Source organism: Silurus aristotelis (assembly GCF_946808225.1).
Source record: "Silurus aristotelis genome assembly, chromosome: 4".
In the NCBI taxonomy this organism is placed as follows: Eukaryota; Metazoa; Chordata; class Actinopteri; order Siluriformes; family Siluridae; genus Silurus; species Silurus aristotelis.
Genome location: NC_139577.1, coordinates 35,455,409 through 35,476,921, shown reverse-complemented (window position 1 = coordinate 35,476,921; position 21,513 = coordinate 35,455,409). Strand labels below are relative to the sequence as shown.

At 40.9% G+C, this 21,513-nt stretch overlaps 2 protein-coding genes and 2 long non-coding RNA genes across 6 annotated transcripts in view; 3 read left to right on the top strand and 1 right to left on the bottom strand.

The window, feature by feature from the left end:
* Positions 1 to 7,794, top strand: part of tet2 (tet methylcytosine dioxygenase 2) — a 31,177-nt gene extending 23,383 nt beyond the window's left edge. For both annotated transcript variants that reach the window (XM_083538895.1, XM_083538896.1), the window contains 5 exons: positions 3 to 153; positions 253 to 342; positions 833 to 970; positions 1,530 to 1,887; positions 3,075 to 7,794. In XM_083538895.1, the coding sequence (XP_083395021.1) occupies positions 3 to 153; positions 253 to 342; positions 833 to 970; positions 1,530 to 1,887; positions 3,075 to 4,450 (2,113 nt within the window). In that variant the 3' untranslated portion in view covers positions 4,451 to 7,794. The remainder of the gene's footprint in view (positions 1 to 2; positions 154 to 252; positions 343 to 832; positions 971 to 1,529; positions 1,888 to 3,074) is intronic.
* Positions 7,795 to 8,231: 437 nt separating this feature from the next.
* On the bottom strand, positions 8,232 to 14,905 carry ppa2 (inorganic pyrophosphatase 2). Of its 2 annotated transcripts, XM_083538943.1 has the most exons (12): positions 14,755 to 14,905; positions 14,178 to 14,242; positions 12,055 to 12,099; positions 11,830 to 11,883; positions 11,532 to 11,651; positions 11,348 to 11,434; positions 10,561 to 10,687; positions 10,358 to 10,485; positions 10,062 to 10,147; positions 9,900 to 9,969; positions 8,712 to 8,751; positions 8,232 to 8,582 (listed from the first exon to the last, which is right to left on the bottom strand). In XM_083538943.1, the coding sequence occupies exons 1-12, from the start codon at positions 14,894 to 14,896 to the stop codon at positions 8,554 to 8,556; spliced, it is 993 nt and encodes a 330-aa protein (XP_083395069.1). In that variant the 5' UTR covers positions 14,897 to 14,905; the 3' UTR covers positions 8,232 to 8,553. The 2 variants fall into 2 exon arrangements, 1 of the variants encoding a protein (XP_083395069.1); XR_014533135.1 differs by having other exon boundaries at positions 8,712 to 9,969.
* A 176-nt stretch (positions 14,906 to 15,081) lies between these two features.
* Positions 15,082 to 16,156, top strand: LOC310724701. The gene is made up of 2 exons (XR_014533155.1): positions 15,082 to 15,308; positions 15,731 to 16,156. It is a non-coding gene; the product is annotated as an uncharacterized lncRNA (long non-coding RNA).
* Positions 16,157 to 18,070: 1,914 nt separating this feature from the next.
* On the top strand, positions 18,071 to 18,929 carry LOC310724690. The gene is made up of 5 exons (XR_014533140.1): positions 18,071 to 18,132; positions 18,353 to 18,411; positions 18,499 to 18,567; positions 18,641 to 18,703; positions 18,782 to 18,929. It is a non-coding gene; the product is annotated as an uncharacterized lncRNA (long non-coding RNA).
* The last annotated feature ends 2,584 nt before the right edge of the window (positions 18,930 to 21,513 follow it).

Genomic DNA, 21,513 nt, shown 5'->3' with positions numbered 1-21,513 from the left:
AGGAGGACTTGCGCATGTCAGGGTCGAGACCCTGATGCCTGTGGGGCTTCCTTCTCCTTCGGTTGCTCCTGGAGTATGTACTACAATGGCTGCAAGTTTGCTAGGAGTAAAATCCCAAGGAAATTCAAATTGCTTGCTGATGATCCCAAAGAGGTATGCTTTTTTTTCTATCAGTTAGAGCCAGATAGTAACAGGCTAATATTTGTACAAAAAGTTTGTGGAAATAACAGAAGTTAGTTGATTTTTTTACAGGAAGAGAAGCTGGAGAGGAATCTCCAGGCCCTTTCTACTTTGATTGCTCCATTCTATAAGAAAATGGCACCTGAGGCTTATAGCAACCAGGTACAGATCTCAGTTGATGATTCAATAGTGCTGAGGGTCCAAATGTACTTTTTTTTAGACCTCTAAAACCACTTTCCACAAGTAACTATTCATGATAACATCAAAAGTAATGTTGTGGTGTAAACAATAGGGGCAGTGAAGGGACTCCTAATATTCTACTGAATTTAAGTTTAAATATGTTTAGGGTGCTAAAAAAAAAAAAACCCACACACACACTAGCCACAAGCCTAATTTTCTGATAGAAATAATTTAAAGTTGGGACTTTAATATACTAGTTGAGAATCACTCTCAAGTATATGTCAGATGTGGGTAATGAACTACTGATAACATGGCTGATCTGGAGATGAAGTGTGATAGGATTGGACATAATAGAATGGTACTACGATGACAAAAATGCCAAATAATTTCCCAAATAAAACCTAATAGTAATGATTAGAAGGTCATGTCCTGTGACTATCTTTGTTTATTTACTTATTTACATTTTTCCCAGGTGGAACATGAACACAGAGCTCCAGACTGCCGCTTGGGCCTAAACGAAGGTCGTCCATTTTCTGGAGTCACGGCATGTCTGGACTTTTGTGCCCATGCCCACAGAGATCTCCACAACATGGCAGGAGGTAGTACTGTGGTAAGTTGAGAGGATTTTGGAACACATATATTCTACATTAATCATGTTCAATTCTAAGTTTCAGTCAAAATAATTAATGCAACAAATACAAGATTGGCCTGCCCTACTAATAATTAATCATAAGTTAATATTGGGGGAGTGGTGGCTCCAGCGGTTAAGGCGCTGGGTTGCCGATCGGAAGGTCTGGGGTTCAAGCCCCGGTATCGCCAAGCTGCCACTCTTGGGCCCTTGAGCAAGGCCCTTCTATGCTCCAGGGGTCCCTTACGAGGGAAATATCAAGGTCCGTGACGTCGGAGTGACGTGGGGCCGCCTTCCCGTAGGCTCACCACCTGCAGGAGGGACCGTGAGGGACGGTGCTGTGAGGATTGGGCAGCAGTCGAAGGCGGGGGCCTGCTTAGACTGCTGCCCCCGCGACCCGAATTACGGATAAGCGGGAGAAAATGAATGAATGAGTTAATATTGAATAATATTGCTGTCTCTTAATGTTCATTAATCTGCAATAAAAGAATTTAGCATGGCATCATTTTGGTACATGAATGTCACTTTCTTGCCTTGGTAGGTCTGTACACTAACACGAGAGGACAATCGTGAAATTGGAAAGATCCCTGATGATGAACAACTGCATGTGCTACCATTGTACAAGGCTTCATCCACTGATGAGTTTGGTAGTGTTGAGGCCCAGCTGGAAAAAACAAGGACTGGCGCCATCCAGGTGCTTAGCACGTTCCGGCGGCAGGTCCGTATGCTAGCAGAACCAGCCAAATCATGCCGGCAAAGAAAACTAGAAGGCAAGAAAGGTGGACTTAACAAACCGTCTCACCTCAACACACCCAACAGCAAGGCAGATAGCACCCAGCAAGCAAAGCAACAGAAACAAAGCTCTTGTGACAGTCTGAGTCTCAAAGCACCTTCAACAGGTAAAATAAACTATCTATTTATTTGTATTATTGTGTACATCTTGATATTGATAGTTTGAGAGCATACACAGTCAATTTGAATACGTCTATACATTGGAGATTAATGTATGTACAACCCCATGTCCAAAAATGTTGGGATTTTATAAAATGTAAACAAAAAAGAATGCAATGATTTTTAAATCTTATAAACCAATATTTAACAATATAAAATAAAACATTGGGTTGTGATGATTGGGTATGAATAGCGTATCTTAAAGAGGCAAATTCTCTCAGAAATAAAGATGGGCAGAGCTTCACCAATCTGTAAAAGACTGTGTGTCTACAAACTGTGGAACAAGTCCAGAATAATAGTCCTCTCATGCAAAGAAAAAGGGATGTGCGAACATGATCCAGAAATGATGCCATCCTCTCTGGGCCAAAGATTATTTAAAATGTACTCAGACAAAGTGAAAAACTGTTCGGTGTTCAGACAAATAAAATGTTTTTATTTCTTTTTGAAACCCATGAACACCACGTCCTCCAGACTAAAAAGGAGAGGGACCATTTGGCTTGTTATCAGTGCTTAGTTCAAAAAGCCACATATTGGATGGTATGGTGGTGCATTAGTGCCTGTGGAATGAGCAGCTTGTACATTTGAAAAGGATCCATCAATGCTGAACACTATATACAGGTTTTAGAGCAACAAATGGTTCCATCCAGAAAACTTGTTTTTCAGGGAAGCCCTTGCACATTTTAACAAGACAATGCTAACATACTAGAAGAGTCTGGGTACTGAACTGGCCTCTTTGCAGTCTAGACCTTTCACCATTTGAAAACATTTGGCACATCATGAAACAAAAAACAGAATCCTATATCAGACCCTTCCCTCTCCCAAAACTTCTGCAACTGTTCTCCTTAGTTCAACCTTGATGCTACACAGTGGAAAACATGGCCCTGTCCCAACCTTTTTGAGATGTGTTGCATTCCTTAAACTCAAAATGATTATTATTTTTTTAAATAAAAGTATATATTCTCAGTTTAAACATTTGATAGGTTTCCTATGTTCTATTCTGAATAAAATATGAGGTTTATGAATCTTTGCATTCTGTTTGCATTTGCATTTTATTCAGTGTCCAAACTTTTTTTAATCAGGGTTGTACAATAGAACAGAGCATAACATTTTATAAGATGCTTTGTGTTTACTACAGGTGCACACCTGAGTCACATAACCGCAGCCCTCCTGCCTGGTCAGAACCCTCTAGCTGCCCAAAACCAGCCTCAACAACAGTCACATCCCAATACTCCTCTGCAATTCTCCACTCCAACATCCTGTGCTAACTACCCAAGATCCTTCCCTTGCACTTCTAAACCCACTAACATGTTTTCTCAGTCTCCCAGCTCAGCCAGCCCTTATCATTCCCATTTACCAGTTCCCAGTTCCTACATGAATGAGTCAAATCTACCAAGCCCTTACCCTGGGGCACTAACAGCCAACAATCTGTATTCAGGTTACCATTGTAACGGGGGTATTCCCATTGACAACTACCACCCTTACTATTCCAATCCAAAGCACCTGGACATGTACAGGCAACAAAGGCCATCTATGTACCCTGACCAACAATTCAACCCTCAGCAGCACTATGGCATAAATTATCCACCACGATATGGCGAGCCGGGCCTATCTGTCAATGGATATGGCAACTGTAACATAAGACCAAACATGCACCCTATGGGGCACTATCCAGTGTACAGCCCAAACGAGGGACCTAATTCCCAATTTCTGGATGCTCTCTCCAGAACACCTTTGTCTCAGCCAAGCTTGGAATATGCAGCTGCAAATAAATGCAATCAGTTTGGCAGATACCCTAATTCCTACCTGGGCCAGAATCATAATTTTTTCTCGCAAAATATGGACCCCTTAAGTATGCAAAAGCCAGATATGAGCCTCCATGGGGCAAATGTTTTCCCTCAGGTGCTTCCTTCTGTAGGCAGGGAAGGCATGAACCCCAGCCATCCTCCAGGTATAAGTCTGCCAAATGGAAAAATCCCACCCTCTATGTTGAAACAAGAGCCAGGAACCGCAACGCCTGCACCTCAAGAGGAGGACGACGTGTGGTCAGACAATGAGCACAACTTTCTGGATCCAGAGATTGGTGGTGTAGCTGTGGCACCCAGCCATGGCTCGATTCTCATTGAGTGTGCAAAGCGCGAGTTGCATGCAACCACTCCACTTAAGAAGCCTGATCGCACCCACCCTACTCGAATCTCACTGGTTTTCTATCAGCACAAGAACCTGAATGAGGCGAAGCATGGGCTAGCGTTATGGGAGGCCAAGATGGCAGAAAAAGCACGTGAAAAGGAGGAGGATGCCGAGAAGCATGGCACAGATGGGACTCCCAGCAAGAGTGGTGGCAAGAGGGTCAAGAAAGAACATCCAGAACCGTCTGAGTTTTCAGAGCGATCATGTAAACGTTTTATCCAGATGCTCGCTGAAAAGTCACAGTCCTGCACCACCAACACTTATGTCAGCTCAGCTCCCTATGCCTTCACTAAGGTCACTGGGCCTTACAGCCACTTCCTGTAAGGATCTGCTTAAGTTTACATCACTATCAGACAGGGGAACAGAAAAGTGTCGGAATTTTGCAATGGTGCTACAATATTGCTTTTCAGACCTCAGTGCCACTGGCTGTATTAACCCAGAGACCTGTAGAAGCTTCTGTGAGGCAAGCTGAAGACAAATCCACACTATGGAAAAAATGCTAAATGTACAACAGATCAACAAGAGGGGAAATAGGTTCAGCTTTACTGGATGACCCTCAAAAAAGTATTTATTTGGTGCATTTATTGTTACTCGCACTGTTCATCTTCTTTGGTGCTTTAAATCATGGATGTCCATTACTGGAAATATCTTTAATTTGACAGTTGTTGGAGCCTAAAGGTAAAACCCTGGTGTAAAACACTGATTTAGTGACTAATAATGTTCACGGTGCTAAGTGAAGAGAATTACGAATTTACACTTGGTTTAAAAATAATGATTAGCCTGTTACCTCTGATGTACTAAGCAATTACTTTCATGATTTGGTAGCAATTACAGGAACTTTTTTTGGTGTTTCTAAAGCACTTTTTTCACGAGGGTTTGATCGGTTCTCCCTCAAGGGTTAGTTTTCAGGATTGAATTCAAATTTTAAAAATCATGCAAGATGATTGAATATTATTTTATTTTTTACATTTTAGAAAAGAGCATAGTCATTTGGTGCTTTAACAGTTTCACGTGTGTTTTATATTTACTATATATTGAGCCATTGTCAACATGAATTTTTTTAACGACTTAGCACAGGCAAAAAATCCTGCTATTCAAAAGTTTGCTACGAGTTTTAGAAACATATGCATCTGGGTTTTTTTGGTTTTTTTTTACAATTTCACGATGTCCTTATAGAACAGGGTTAGCGCCACCTTCTGGTCATTTTCCAGTTTCTAAGGCAGCTGGTTTGCTGTAAAGGGGATCCTTTAATAACTGTAATCTAGATGTATCATAAAAAAGGTGAGATTTGTACAGTAATTTAAATCCTCTCGTTTTTTCTAAAATGATTTTAGATTTTAGTACTGTAAAAGAGTAGAATTTCTTGTGGGTTATTCATAAAATGGTGCTACTTATAGACCTGCTATGAACATTTAATGTGAGAATCTCTATGGGTGGTGAGAAGGTTTTTGAATGATGTACAGAACCTATTTGTCATATACCTCAAAACATTTTGGCAAAAGGATTGCTATACCAGGATGTCTTCATTTTCTTTTTCTCCCACTTTTTTCATTTTTCTGTATTCAAAACTACGAATTTCACGAATGTTTAGGTCAGCGCAACACTTGTCTCAGTTACTTTCATCACACTTGATCTACTAGAAAGTGTTACTTGAACTTCAAGCTTCAAATTTCTATAAAAAAACAGAAGAAAATCAGGGATATTTCAGCTCATTTCACACCTCACCTGTGTCATCTCTGCCTGTTCAGGGATTAATATTTGCATCCTGAATTCTGTGTATATAATTAAAACACACACAAAAAAAGATTTGCATATTTTATATTTTAGTGGATTTTTAGAAGTACAATATTATGCACTGAGTTGACTAAAGGGAAGTTATGGCTTTTTTGTTTCTTTTTCGTTTTTTCCTGACATAAGAAAAATAAATTCAGACGCACATGCTCGGTGAACACGTGACAGTAAAAAGCTTATCAACCCCCCCCAACCTAAAAAAAAAAAAAAAAAAAAAAAAAAAAAAGGTTAAAAGTGACCGTGGCAAGAATTATTTTCTGAAAGCACTTCAATTGTTGTTGGTTTTTTCAACACCACCGTCACCTCTGTCTCATTTGGGATAAAATTATCGGAATTAATTTATATTCCGTGTTTATCTCTGTAAAGCTGCTTTGGGAAACGTCCACCATTTACAAATAAAACAGTTGAATGATAACTCAATGTTAAATTCGGTAATGGTCAGGGTTTGATGAGCTGCATGATTACTGTACTAGCTCCTGTTTCTCAACTAGCATCTCTAAAATACTGGGATTTTATTTACTTTGTAGCACTTGGTTTGATCCACTGAAATGCTTAATGATGCTCAGTGTACAGTGAGCTCCAGAAGTCCACTGGGAATTATTATAAAGAGGAATTTCCTAAAAAGTTAATTAATACTTAATAATGAAGATTCTGCAGTGTTTCTAGGTCTGTGTGTGATAAAGCATTTTTACAAGACTGAGAATATATCATTTCAATTTATACATTTATCCCTAATGACTGAGGTGAGAGTGGTGAGAAAAACAACTCCTGAGAACCTTGAGAGGAACCAGACTCAAAAAGGGAACCCATCTTCATCCTTAATGCCTTTATAAATCATTCCTGTCTCATTGTGCACATCACTGATACAGCACTGATCCTGCAATCAGGATCTTCTTCCCGAACATGTTTATCTGATCAGAACACACTCATGTAACATGGATGATCAGGTTTTAGATAAACACGAGGCATCCATTCAGCTCAGATAGAGGATGAACCCAATACTAATACATTCTGAAACTAATATCTATATTCGAAATATTCAACCTTTCACTCACTTAATTCTCAGTATAATAAAGAATATTTTGGCCATCCGATGTGTTTTTATTGATATTTTTATTCTCTTTTTTATCTGAGATACTGATGAGAAAGTAGTAAAACCCAGACCTTCATTTCACCATATATATCTCATGGTATAAGGAATGAAATGACAGCTGAAAGGGTTAGACGTCATCGGGTGTAGAGGGACAGATCAGTTGTAGAGGTGGTATCCATGGTAACTTTGCAGAACATTGAACACACTATTCACTGCACAGAACCATCAAACCATTGTTTTGTGTGAGGAAACAGAAGAACCCTTTCAGAAACCTGCAGCACCTGATCCCTCTGTAGACAGTTAAATAGTTTTGTAAATAAATATTAGAGTTTTTTTGTACAGAATCGAGCCTGATTAGCGGGCTAATAGGAGAGAAAAATGGAATGATAAAAAAGAAAAACCAATGCTGAATAAGTGATTAATTAGCGGGTGAAAGCACAGCCATACTTGAAGTCATACTTGTTTTGCGTGGAGTCAACTTTACTTGAAGGACTTTCAGACGTTCTGGTTTGCAGCGTGACTGCTACGCTAGCATGTGTCGGTCTGGTTTTTTTTCTTTCTTTCATGTAGACACTAAATGGGTTCGTTTCTGTCTCTGTCCTCTTTCTTTGTTTCCTCCAAGTTTGGTATGCTTCAAAAAATTACGGATGGATATGAAATTGTAAGTATTGTAATGTACTGAAGTACTGAATGCAGTTTATTTGAAAGCTGTTTATATCATTCCTGATATTACAAAGATGTGGGTGTTTTTAATAAAATTTATATTTATTTCATGCATTTCAAACATTGTACTGTCCTTTTTAAAAAAAAAAAATTCCTATTGTAATCAACTGCTGTTTCACTTTCCTCCCGTAATCCACTATATATGCTAATATATATATATATATTACACACACACACACACACACACACACACACACACACACACACACACACAGTAATCTCCTGGTTTCTTGCAGAATTGCATTTGCCACATAACAGATAAGTTTGGCTGATTTTATGTTAAAATAATTAAATTTATTAATAAAAATATAATTATTAATTATAAATTAAGGTAAAATGTTAATACAGTACCGTAAAAATAAAATATGCGTTCGTCACGGTTTGTCGTTTATCGCGTGCCGTTTTGGAATGCAACACTGCGATAAACGGAGGATTACTGTATATAAGAAACTAAATACAAGCACATTTATTATCTCTTTATGAAGCAAAAGTACAAAATTTGCCCAAAAATTACAGCTGCTTTATTTCACTTTTGAAAAATAAATATTCTTTTTACATCATGTGTCTTTAAAAACCCCACTGTTCCGTCTGTACATCACTGTTACTGTACGTGTGTGTGTGTGTGTGTAACATTCCATTTGCTGGTGTCATTAAACAACATTTTTTATTATAATTATTTACCAATTTCTTCAACGTGCTTTATAGATGTAGGTGATGAAATCACACTAAATCACTCATGAAATTACATTTTCACTGAGTAAATCCCCCCTGGTGTCAGTGTCAGGAGTGAGATTTGGGATGGAGCCCACAGCCCTCTGGATCATTGGGAGAGGAAGTGCCATTTATCCACTGTGTGAGGAATTACAGTTAAGAGTTACGATTATATTCAAGTGTGTGTGTGTGTGTGTGTGTGTGTGTGTGTGTGTGTGTGTGTGTGTGTGTGTGTGTGTGTAAACCAACAAACAAATAAATAAATACCTTCTGCAGGAAGTGGTAAAGCCTCTCCGTACTCTGGAGCCTGCAATCACAATATAATCTCTCACACTGCTATTCAAATATATATCACATTATATATCAATAAAGCACAGTGTTTGATGGTGTGTGAGAGACATGTGCATGTTCCTTTTGTTTCTATGAAACACTCAGTAATGTTACAGTATGGAGATTTTCTCTGACCAAACAAATCTATTCAGAACTTTATTTTCAGTGAAAAATCCTTCCTTAACATGAAGAACAGCTTTCACTTTGTTTCTCCAAACCTTCAGCTGAAATACTTTGCTGTGTGTCTTGTAAAACTCGCCAAAGATGTTCTTCACTAGTTGGAGATGTTCTTGTTCATCCCAGAGCAGTTCAGTAGGATTGAGGTGCGATGACTGGGCAGGTTGTTCCATGACAGATATCACTCCGATTAAACATTTTAAATTGGATGTTTTGCTCATTATAACTATAGAAAATTGGGATATTTATGTGTAAAAGTTTCAACCTGCTGCTCATGCAACATAAAACACTGAGATTTCAGGATTCATACTCACAACACGTGCATATTTCAATATTTCTTAATTGTTTATTACTTAATAAATGGGTGGATTCAAAAAGGTGTCATGTTCTGACATGCACATGTTACACACTCATACCCTTACAACCACAAGCTACTGTCTATCGCCTGTGCTCAGTCTCTCACACACAAACACACACTTAAAATCATTCTCCTTTACAAAATGCTCACAAAGTATGTGCACTCTCTTAATATGAAACTTATGAACCCTTAGATATCAGCCCTGGTTTCTGAACATGTCTTTCACAATAACTAACTCAATACAACCCAGAAAGCAGTGTGTACACATTATTATAACATCTAACCTCTTATTCAGCACCATTCCCACCCACTCAATTACATTTATGCCATTTGGCAGACGTCCTTATCCATGGCGACTTTACAACTGAGCAGCTGCGGCTGAAGGGCCTTGCTCAAGGGCCCAGCAGAAGCAGCTTGGTGGGGCTGGGATTTAAACTCACGACGCTCTAATTCAGAGTCTAATGCCTTAACCACTGAGCTTCCATCGCTCTTACAAAAGTAAATAAATATACTTGTATAATCTTCACACACTTGAAACAGTTTGAGATTGAAGTAGGAAACTCCTCTTTATGAATGTGATGAATACTCACAGCTCTCACAACAGCAGCAGCGTCGGTGTCACTGCACTGAAACGGGCTCTCGCACACCGATGAGTTCTGACTAAATCAACACACAACCAACAATTACACAACAATATACGATCGCTTCAGCTCCTACTGAATCCTCCTACTGAGTGTAGCGTTGAGACGTACCACACGATCTCTCCACACCTCGTCTGCTTCTGCACCAGAGCTTTCCAACAGCTGTGCATGGACTTAATCACCTCGACAGAAAAGTCCTATAACAAACACACACACACACACACACACACACACACACACACAGACAACACAGAGCGACAGAGAGAGAGAGAGAGAGAGAGAGAGAGAGAGAGAGAGAGAGAGAGAGAGAGCTGGTGAGGGAACAAATAAGAACAGAGGCCATGTCCACACTAAGACGATAAATAAACGAATACCTGGTCGGCAGGTGGAATATACCATCAGCGTACCTTATCCTTAAACTGTGCGTTAAAGGCAAACTGGTTCTCTGGTTTCCCGTCAGGTATTTTATATTTTTGAAACCATTCCACCGTTGCCTCCAGATGCCCGGGCTTGTTCACACGTACGTCCTCTATACCTGTGAATAAAGCAGTGGATTAAATCCTCACACCTGCCCTCAGAGTTATTATTACTGCACTGAAGGGTGACCGACTGTGGAGTTTATTAGCATCAGGATCGTCAGTGTTGATGGCGATGACTTTCCAATCGGTTTTTCCTTCGTCAATCAGAGCCAGAATCCCCAGCACCTTTACCTGGATCACCTGACCAGAGGAGCACACCTGCAACACACACAATACACACCCTTTTATTCATCCTGAGGTGCACTAGTGATGAGTCGTTCATGATCAATTCCTTCATTTTCTGCTGGACGCGCTTGAGCAAAGCATCACAAGATCTCCGTAGAGGAAACACATTTAGGAAGTTCATCTCTGGACTCTTCTAGTCCGAGTCCTTTGTTCTTTTATCACGTGACTCCCATAGAAGCTATGCAGGTGTATATACATATTACATATACATATTACATACACATTAGTTATTGGAACTATAGTTAAAGTTGGTGTATGTAGACATGTTGGGGATCTGCTTATTAAAAATATAACTTTAGATTTTATTTATGATCAAAGTTTTATGGAATGAACTAAATGACCGAGTGACTAAAACGATCCGATCATTCAATCACTGAACTGCACGTTTGATGGAGGTTTCCACGTTTGTTTAACAACATTTCACAAAAAAAACCTAAAATTATATCAATTTCTATTTTTGATCTTTTTGATTTTTGATATGTGTAAAAAGCCTGGGTTTGTTTAGACACAGGCTACACCCTCAACTAGCTGAAATCTGAGACGTTTCCTGTGAAAAAGCATCCAATGCTAACATGTCAATGCTAGAATATACATCCCAAAGCAATGCTAGCTGTCTGTCAGAGCAACGCTCACCTTGGTCCCGATGTCACACACGTCTAATGGGTCATTGTCTCCACAGCAGTTGGTGTCTTTATCTGTGTGATTGGGATCCTCCCAAGTCTGCTCCAAACCAAAAATAAAATAACATCACATCATTATGGGCTTTAAAGGAATAAACTGTGCTGCTGTTCTGCGGTGATGGTAAACAGAAACACACCTGTGGCAGAGCTCCGTAGTTCCAGATGTAGCCTTTATGTGGGAAAACGTTAGCCACATATCGCAGTTTGCCTTTCTTTACGTCCTGTTTTATGGGGTTCAGCGCTTCCTTCGTGGCGATCTGCAACCACCGAGAGTTTAAACCGCAACCTCATGAAATATCTACACTACAGAATCATTATTGCAGTGCATCAGTGTCATGTGATTTCAGAGCAGGATGAGCTTTACGTTACAGGAATTTCATTTACACAGCCAACATTCAGCATGGTTATGGATTTGACTGGAATGTGGAAACACACCTCCATCTTGGCATTGGTCCAGCGAGGAACCTCTACGACCATGTTGCAGATGATCTGGAGTACGGTTACCAAAATGATTAAACGTTTTAAGAATCAGAGGTATTTCTGTAATAAGAATCTAATAGTTTTACATTAATGTTAATGTGGTTAATTAATGATTGAAGCGTAAAGCCACCAGTTTATCATCATAAACACAGTCTCAGGAGTGATAAAGAAAATAATCACCTCACTGTCAGAACAGTTCTGTTTCTTTGTTGGCACATTGTCCTTCTGGAATATAAACAAAAAAATCCATTAGGTTTCAAGATGTACAGGCAAAAACCACATCACCACGTGTTCCATCACATCAGGAAACACCTATTACTGCAAACATGCCTAACTAGATTCATTTCCTATAAATAATACAGTTGGAGATGCACAAATTGTGTTGGACATTTTTAAAAACACCAACAAGACATTTTCCCTTTATTTGAACTAGGAGACATGTACATATTCCAGCATGACAATGCTCCTGTGCACAAAGCAGCTACATGATGATCTGCTTTACATGGGTTAGAAGATGTGGAAGATCTCCTACTATAGAGCTCCAACCTTATTGAACACTTTGGGATGAATGTGAACACTGACACTGACCCAGACCTCCTCACCTACATCACTACCTGACTTTACTAACACACATGTAGCTGAATTAATCTCCACAAAATATATCTCCAAGTATAGTGGAACATATTCCCAAAAAAGTGGAGCTCATTATAACAACAAATGGGAGCTAGATGTGAAATGGGATGTTCAGAAAGCACACATCAATCTTATGGTTGAGCGTTCACAAACTCTAACCATGTAGTTCCTGCTATCACTTTCGTTTTCTCGAAAAGTATTAGAACAGCAAGGCCAGTTTTCTTTCTGTTGCTGTATACTGAAGATATTCAAGTTTGAGATTAAAATGAATAAGAAAAGACAGAACAGTGCAAGCGGAGAGTTTTGTGGTCAGTGTGAGAGAGAGAGAGAGAGAGAGAGAGAGAGAGAGAGAGAGCGAGAGAGAGAGAGAGAGAGAGAGAGAGAGAGCGAGAGAGAGAGAGAGAGAGAGAGAGAGAGAGAGAGAGAGAGAGAGCTGGTGAGGGAACAAATAAAAACAGAGGCCATGTCCACACTAAGACGATAAATAAATGAATACCTGGTCGGCACTCGTATCTTCAGGGTATAAAAGAAACAATACAATTTGCATTGCTGTTCCAATACTTTTGGAGGGCAATGTGCATCCTGCTGAGTCTTCCACCAGCCCCTCTTTTCCTTAATAACACCAGACTGTTAATGAGAAATCTGAAGTTGTAAATCTCTGTTCCAGAAATGTTGAAAACTAAAAGTTACAGCTGTTAAAGTACTGACACTGGAGACTCCTCCTGTAAATACTGAATGTGTTCGAGCCACAGGCGCTATTATAGAAAAGAAATCAACACATTCTATACGTGGATGTGGATGTTAGATTTTTTGTCCAATCAGATTTCAGCCTCTATGTGCTGCCATGTGAATCTAATCTGCTCAGAACCTTCAGAATCAGTACTGCTGGACTTTTACCATCGAGAATATTACCAACAGCTCTGTTTCTTTATCCAATCAGATTTCAGATTCTCCTCACAGAGCAGATCACTGGCCCAGAATAGCGTCAGCATTGTTCTGTCCTCTGATTGGTTGGTCAGAGGGAAACTGTTACAGACACGTTTGACTGGTAAAACACGTGTGTAGCTCTGCACACGTTCATACATCTGAATTAGACTTTTTTACACTTACGGAGGAAGAGAAATTTATTTGGTCTCATACATACTTAAAAATCCATCCAAAGCGAGACATGATGAGGAGGTCACCAACCCTGAAGCTCGCTAGCGTGTCTCAGCCTGGGAAAGGGTTTGATCTCCACTTCCAGAACAGTGAATACGAGCGGTACCACTGGATTACAGCCTCTGGGGGGCGCTGCACATTATAAGTCTGCATCTGAGTAGGTTGTGTTTTATTTACATTTGTAATGTTTTTGTCATGTTATTAGACAAATATTGATTGTGAACTGCTCCAGATGTTGTAGGTGCACAGTTGTGGTTGTAGTGTGGAGGTTTGGAGTGTAACTGGGTTTGTTGTTTTAGTAAAATGTTTTTCACCTCCAGATGTGAAACGTCTCTCTGTAATGTCACGTGTTGTTATATTGTGTGTTTGTATTGTATTGATGGTTTTTATAATTGTGATAGTGGTGCTATTAAGAGGTGGATTAAGTTTGGTACGTCCTCACTGAAGGTCCAGGTACCAAATACACGACCCACCACTGTTTTTACTGCATCACTGTCGATCACAGAACCCACCTGTGGATCAAGGGCGTAGAGGGGGATGTCATGGAACGGAGAAATGTATTTGCCATGTGAGGTTTCTGAAAAGAACACGAATAAAAATCAGTGACTCTCAGGTTTCCTTTAACAACTAATGTATCATTAAAGTGAGCTCTTTATTATAATAAATATTAAATCCTAAACACCTCTAAACGACATTAAAGAGCAGCAGCACTTGATTTAGACTGTAGATATTTTATATTGATTAATTATTGATTATTTAACAGTAATATCGCTACTGTATCAAATCTTTGTTTATTTGTAAATAAACACTTTTACATTCACAGCCGTGCGCGTGCGCCATGCCTTAACGCACGCTACACTACTGCGCATGCGCGAGTGGACCCTGAAGAAGAAGCGAAGGCGTCGGAAACTCGTCTATGTTTTTTTAAATAAGAGAATAAATCTTGAGAAATGTGAAGAAACACGTGAAAATGCGTTTATCTGGAGTGTGTGTAGCTCCAAACACACAGCCCGAGTGTAAACCCCCTGGAATAATTGCGTTAACACACTTAGCTTGGACGCGGCTAATGGCTAATCTGAGGTAACTTACTAAAATAAATGCGGTATTCGGGTGAGTTCGCGCGGCCGCGCTCCTCTCTCAGGTAATGCAACATGGTTCTGGAGAAACTCTCCCGGGGGTGTGGAGGCTGAGGGCGGAGGGAACGAGCCGAGCGAAGGAGCAGACGCATCATTTCAGCTTCAGCTCCGGTCCGGTCCGGTCCGGCTCGGTTCCTCCTGCTTCCTGCGCACGCGCAGCTCCATCCGCGGGGCCACACTGCCACCTGGCGGCCAGTCACGTGTAGCTCCTTTATGTTTACACGGAAGTTCTAAGGCTTGTTTCTTCCGTGTTTTCTCGATATCACGACTTAATGAGTTCTTTTCTCTTGATCTCGACCTAATGTTCTTGAGATCTCGACATAAACATTGTTTCCTTATGATCAGTACTTATTTTCTTCTGCGTATTCTGCATAAGAGCATGTTCTGGAGGCAGCATCACTGATGATCTCATTCGCTTTTAGTTTGATGAAGGACTGAAATCTCCTCCGTTCCTGCCAGTGACAGACTCACACAGAAGTGTTCGACACCTGAGAAGGAGGCTGTCAGGTCTGTAACTTTATGGTCAATACAGCGACCTTGAACGTGTAGTGAGTTTCATTGCGTCTGCATGGCTGCTGGTGATGAATGAAGGATGCAGTTTGAATGGTTTGCAGCACTGAGCGATTTCAGTTCGAGTCCCTGATCAAAGTAAAAGCGAATGTGATGATCCATGATGCTGCTTCTGGAACATGCTTTTATGCAGAACAATGTTTGCTATGTTGAGCTCATGAGAAAATGTACTTTTGATCACGAGAATAATAGAAAGAAAAAAATATTATAATTCGTTGCTCTTCTTTATATTTCACTATCAAGGTGCAGGAGAAAATTATGAAGCATAGGGTTCATTTCCGTCTAATTATTATTTTATTGAATTATAAGTGCTTTAAAATCTGTTTTTCCAATATTTCACTCTCTTTTTTTTTATTCAGATATCCTGGAGATAATGGAAATGCCACTGTTTCACCCTCTAGTACCCTACCAACCATATGAGTTTCCTTAGAAACAACCCTGGGACCATCTAAAACCCCATAATGGCCAAATAGCAACCACCTGGGACCCCACAACAGCCATCTAACAACCACCTGAAAACCCCATAATGGCCATATAGCAACCCTCTTGTAATGACCTAGTTAAGGTTTGGCCCTCACAGTGTAATTAACGGCACTTTGCCCCTTCAACCAAGGGGGTCTTGTCGCAAGAAGGACAAACTCTAGAAGTGGACACCTTTTAGAGGAAATTGGCCAAAATTATAACCAGCATCCTCAATCTTCTTCTTCTTTCGGCTGCTCCCATTAGGGGTCTCCACAGCGGATCATTCGTCTCCATTCCCCCCTGTCCTCTACATCTGCCTCTTTCACATCAACTACCTGCATGTCTTCCCTCACCACATCCATAAACCTCCTCCTTGCTCTTCCTCTTTTCCTCCATCCTGGTGTCTCCATCCTCAGCATTCTCCTACTGATATAACCAGCATCCTTAATACAGTCTTGAAAAGATTCTATTCAGCCACAATGTGCTCACTTTAGCCCTAAGCCCACCCCCATAACAGTCTGGTTCCCTTCTGTCTCCTCCATGTACCTGACTAGCCTGCAGTGAGTGGCCCTCTTTGGCCTGAGAACTTGTACCTGTACACATGTATTGCCGTTAAACACAAACATTTCTTTGCTGAAATACTTCAGTTCCTTTACTCTGAAACCATGTCATAGACACAGCTTTTCTTCTGGACACTATGCAGATATAAATTTACTCCAGTCCAGAGTTTAATTCCCACCCACCTATACTAATCGGCCAAAGGTTAAAGGACACCTGAACAAAAACTTTTGCTTTTTTGCACGTCCACATTTAGTCTACATTTGCTGTTAAAATAATCTCCACTTTTCGGAAGATGATCCACTAGATGTTGGATTGTGTTTGTGGAGATTCACTCAGCTACAAGGGTGTTAAAGTCAGGTACTGATGTAGGTGAGGAGAGGTGAGGAGGTCTGGGGTACATTCATCCCAAAGGTGTTCAATAGGGTTGGAGCTCTCTAGCAGGAGATCCTCAACTCCAACCAATGAAGATCTGCTTTCCATAGAGCTCGCTTTGTGCACAGGAACCGTTTTCAGTCTCCTATCCAATTAAAGGGAATATTTTATGCTACTGCATCTGAAGAAATCCCATAAAATTGTGTGCCTCCAACAGTTCGGGGAAACACTACACATCAATAGTCGGGTGTCCTGGTACTTTTTGGCCTTCTAGTGCACTTCAAACTGTTTTGTTTTGGTTTTAGTTTGTAAACACGATCATTACACTGTCTCAGGGGGATATTCCAGAAAGCTTGGTTAACTTACCATTTGATAAATCATAACCTCTGGGTTGATTTACCCCAAACAGGCATACCATGATTATGTCGGTTCTAAAGCACCTGAGAAGAGTTTGGGTAACCAGATGGAGGTTGATTAAACTGAGTTAATGCTCGTGCACGGTGCATATATAAAGACATTTTTAATGGATCGCCGATTTCACGAGTCACCATGGAAACTCAAAGTGGAAAAAAAGAGAGCGGCGTAGCTCACAGAGGCGGAGTTCACAGAGGCGGAGTTCACAGAGGCGGAGTTCACAGAGGCGGCGGAGTTCAGAGAGGCGGCGGAGTTCAGAGAGGCGGAGTTCACAGAGGCGGCGGAGTTCAGAGAGGCGGAGTTCACAGAGGCGGCGGAGTTCAGAGAGGCGGAGTTGGAGGTTTTAATGCATGCTCATGAGGTGTTTAAGCCAATAATATTAAAAAGAAGCCATACAGCTGCATCGGCTAAAGAAAGAGAGTTCGCTTGGCAAAAAATAACAGACAGAGTAAATGTGTGAGTGTATTAAATTACAAATCTGGTATTGGCTCCCGTTTTATTATAATGCAAAATAATGAAGTATGACTTATTCATCCTTTTGAACATGTTATATCACTATGAAAGCGTTTACTTTTCCTGCCATTTATTTCTTTAGTTTAAAATAATAATGTATATTCCTTATTTAATAAGGTGTAATCCTTCTGGAGCCACAAGAACTTTAAGCCAAGTCAAAATGAAACACAAAAACATTCTGCAAAAAAGGTCATATTTGATTACACAATGACTGAACTATTATTATAACAGGATTTAGTATATTCATTCTGTCATGTAGCTAATAGAAAGAAGACTGAAGCCCGTCTAACTGGCGGAGGGCCCACCACCACCTCCCCTCACCCCATCTGAGGAGCTGGCTCTGTCCCTTAATAAAGAGCACCAGTGTTTGCTGGCATTCCAGGGGGCAGTTCCTCACACACACCATGCACCACAAGTGATGGTGAAAAAATGGTGAAATGTAAGTTTACCTCTATGATTTGTTTTAATTTTTTGTCCTAATAAATTACTGTGTCTGTCACTTAAAGGCTTTTTAAACAAGATTAATTTTAATGTAGGTTTATTTTATTTTACTGCATATGATGTATAGGGTACTGTGATCTTAGTCTGACATCTTACTCTTTTCATGTTTTATTTTCTTTGATAATATTGAGAATTGAATGGGTTGTGTGTTCTTATAGATACTGATGGACGGATTGTATTATTGGACCCTCCAGAAAGAACACAGTCTGTCACAGTTGTAAGTGATTTGTTGTCAGGTACCTTTAGTTGCTTTTAGGTATTTTTATTTTGCCAGATAATGTATACTTGAATATTTCTCCTGTAGGATGAAGATGACGATGAAGAGACCACATCTGCTGTGACAGAAGTGGACAATGCTGGTAGATCCACTGAGGTATGATGCATACCATTATAATGTATGGCTTCTTTTTGCATTAGAGTAACAAACTGTCATTGTCCTTTCACAGTACATACCTGGGGATTTGCCCACAGATGAGGGTCCTTCAACCTCAGCACACAATCTAAGCAGGGTAGGAACTTGTGTCCATATTTGAATTTTATTGTCTGACCAAACAATCTCATTCATTACATTTTTTCCACCTTCCTAGTTGCCAGCAAAGGAGCTGCATAAGGTCCATCTTTGAAAACAAATAAGAAAAAGTGACATGGAGATGGACCTTATACAGCTTCAAATGGAAGAGAAAAGACTCCTCATTAAAAAAGCAGCATTTGAAATTGAATTACTGGAGCATCGCCTTAAGGTGAGAACTTGTCTGAATATTAATCTGTTGCATGTTAAAAGTGTTGTGTGTCTGTGTGTTTGTATATACAGTGAGGAAAATAAGTATTTGAACACGCTGCTATTTTGCAAGTTCTCCCACTTAGAAATCATGGAGGGGTCTGAAATTGTCATCGTAGGTGCATGTCCACTGTGAGAGACATAATCTAAAAAAAAAATCCAGAAATCACAATATATAATTTTAAACTATTTATTTGTACGATACATGCCCGATTTGCATTTGCGGTATATAAATTTTATTATATAAATAAAATAATAATCGTGAATCCACTGTGTTGCTTTTTGTTCATTTTTCTCTCTTGGCGGTTTGAATTTAGCTGTAATGTATTATGTGTTAGCGGCCGGAGCTCCTTTAAGAAGGTAGTGGATGGAGGTAAGTCATGTGACCGGAGCTCCTTTAAGAAGGTAGTGGATGGAGGTAAGACGTGTGACCGGAGCTCCTTTAAGAAGGTAGTGGATGGAGGTAAGTCGTGTGACCGGAGCTCCTTTAAGAAGGTAGTGGATGGAGGTAAGTCATGTGACCGGAGCTCCTTTAAGAAGGTAGTGGATGGAGGTAAGTCATGTGACCGGAGCTCCTTTAAGAAGGTAGTGGATGGAGGTAAGACATGTGACCGGAGCTCCTTTAAGAAGGTAGTGGATGGAGGTAAGTCGTGTGACCGGAGCTCCTTTAAGAAGGTAGTGGATGGAGGTAAGTCATGTGACCGGAGCTCCTTTAAGAAGGTAGTGGATGGAGGTAAGTCATGTGACCGGAGCTCCTTTAAGAAGGTAGTGGATGGAGGTAAGTCATGTGACCGGAGCTCCTTTAAGAAGGTAGTGGATGGAGGTAAGTCATGTGACCGGAGCTCCTTTAAGAAGGTAGTGGATGGAGGTAAGTCATGTGACCGGAGCTCCTTTAAGAAGGTAGTGGATGGAGGTAAGACATGTGACCGGAGCTCCTTTAAGAAGGTAGTGGATGGAGGTAAGACGTGTGACCGGAGCTCCTTTAAGAAGGTAGTGGATGGAGGTAAGTCGTGTGACCGGAGCTCCTTTAAGAAGGTAGTGGATGGAGGTAAGTCATGTGACCGGAGCTCCTTTAAGAAGGTAGTGGATGGAGGTAAGACGTGTGACCGGAGCTCCTTTAAGAAGGTAGTGGATGGAGGTAAGTCGTGTGACCGGAGCTCCTTTAAGAAGGTAGTGGATGGAGGTAAGTCGTGTGACCGGAGCTCCTTTAAGAAGGTAGTGGATGGAGGTAAGTCGTGTGACCGGAGCTCCTTTAAGAAGGTAGTGGATGGAGGTAAGTCATGTGACCGGAGCTCCTTTAAGAAGGTAGTGGATGGAGGTAAGACATGTGACCGGAGCTCCTTTAAGAAGGTAGTGGATGGAGGTAAGTCGTGTAACCGGAGCTCCTTTAAGAAGGTAGTGGATGGAGGTAAGTCATGTGACAGGAGCTCCTTTAAGAAGGTAGTGGATGGAGGTAAGTCGTGTGACCGGAGCTCCTTTAAGAAGGTAGTGGATGGAGGTAAGTCATGTGACCGGAGCTCCTTTAAGAAGGTAGTGGATGGAGGTAAGACATGTGACCGGAGCTCCTTTAAGAAGGTAGTGGATGGAGGTAAGTCGTGTAACCGGAGCTCCTTTAAGAAGGTAGTGGATGGAGGTAAGTCATGTGACAGGAGCTCCTTTAAGAAGGTAGTGGATGGAGGTAAGACGTGTGACCGGAGCTCCTTTAAGAAGGTAGTGGATGGAGGTAAGTCATGTGACCGGAGCTCCTTTAAGAAGGTAGTGGATGGAGGTAAGTCATGTGACCGGAGCTCCTTTAAGAAGGTAGTGGATGGAGGTAAGTCATGTGACCGGAGCTCCTTTAAGAAGGTAGTGGATGGAGGTAAGTCGTGTGACCGGAGCTCCTTTAAGAAGGTAGTGGATGGAGGTAAGACATGTGACCGGAGCTCCTTTAAGAAGGTAGTGGATGGAGGTAAGTCGTGTGACCGGAGCTCCTTTAAGAAGGTAGTGGATGGAGGTAAGACATGTGACCGGAGCTCCTTTAAGAAGGTAGTGGATGGAGGTAAGTCGTGTAACCGGAGCTCCTTTAAGAAGGTAGTGGATGGAGGTAAGACATGTGACCGGAGCTCCTTTAAGAAGGTAGTGGATGGAGGTAAGACATGTGACCGGAGCTCCTTTAAGAAGGTAGTGGATGGAGGTAAGTCATGTGACAGAAGCTCCTTTAAGAAGGTAGTGGATGGAGGTAAGTCATGTGACAGAAGCTCCTTTAAGAAGGTAGTGGATGGAGGTAAGACGTGTGACCGGAGCTCCTTTAAGAAGGTAGTGGATGGAGGTAAGTCATGTGACCGGAGCTCCTTTAAGAAGGTAGTGGATGGAGGTAAGTCATGTGACAGGAGCTCCTTTAAGAAGGTAGTGGATGAAGGTAAGTCATGTGACAGAAGCTCCTTTAAGAAGGTAGTGGATGGAGGTAAGACGTGTGACCGGAGCTCCTTTAAGAAAGTAGTGGATGGAGGTAAGTCATGTGACAGGAGCTCCTTTAAGAAGGTAGTGGATGGAGGTAAGACG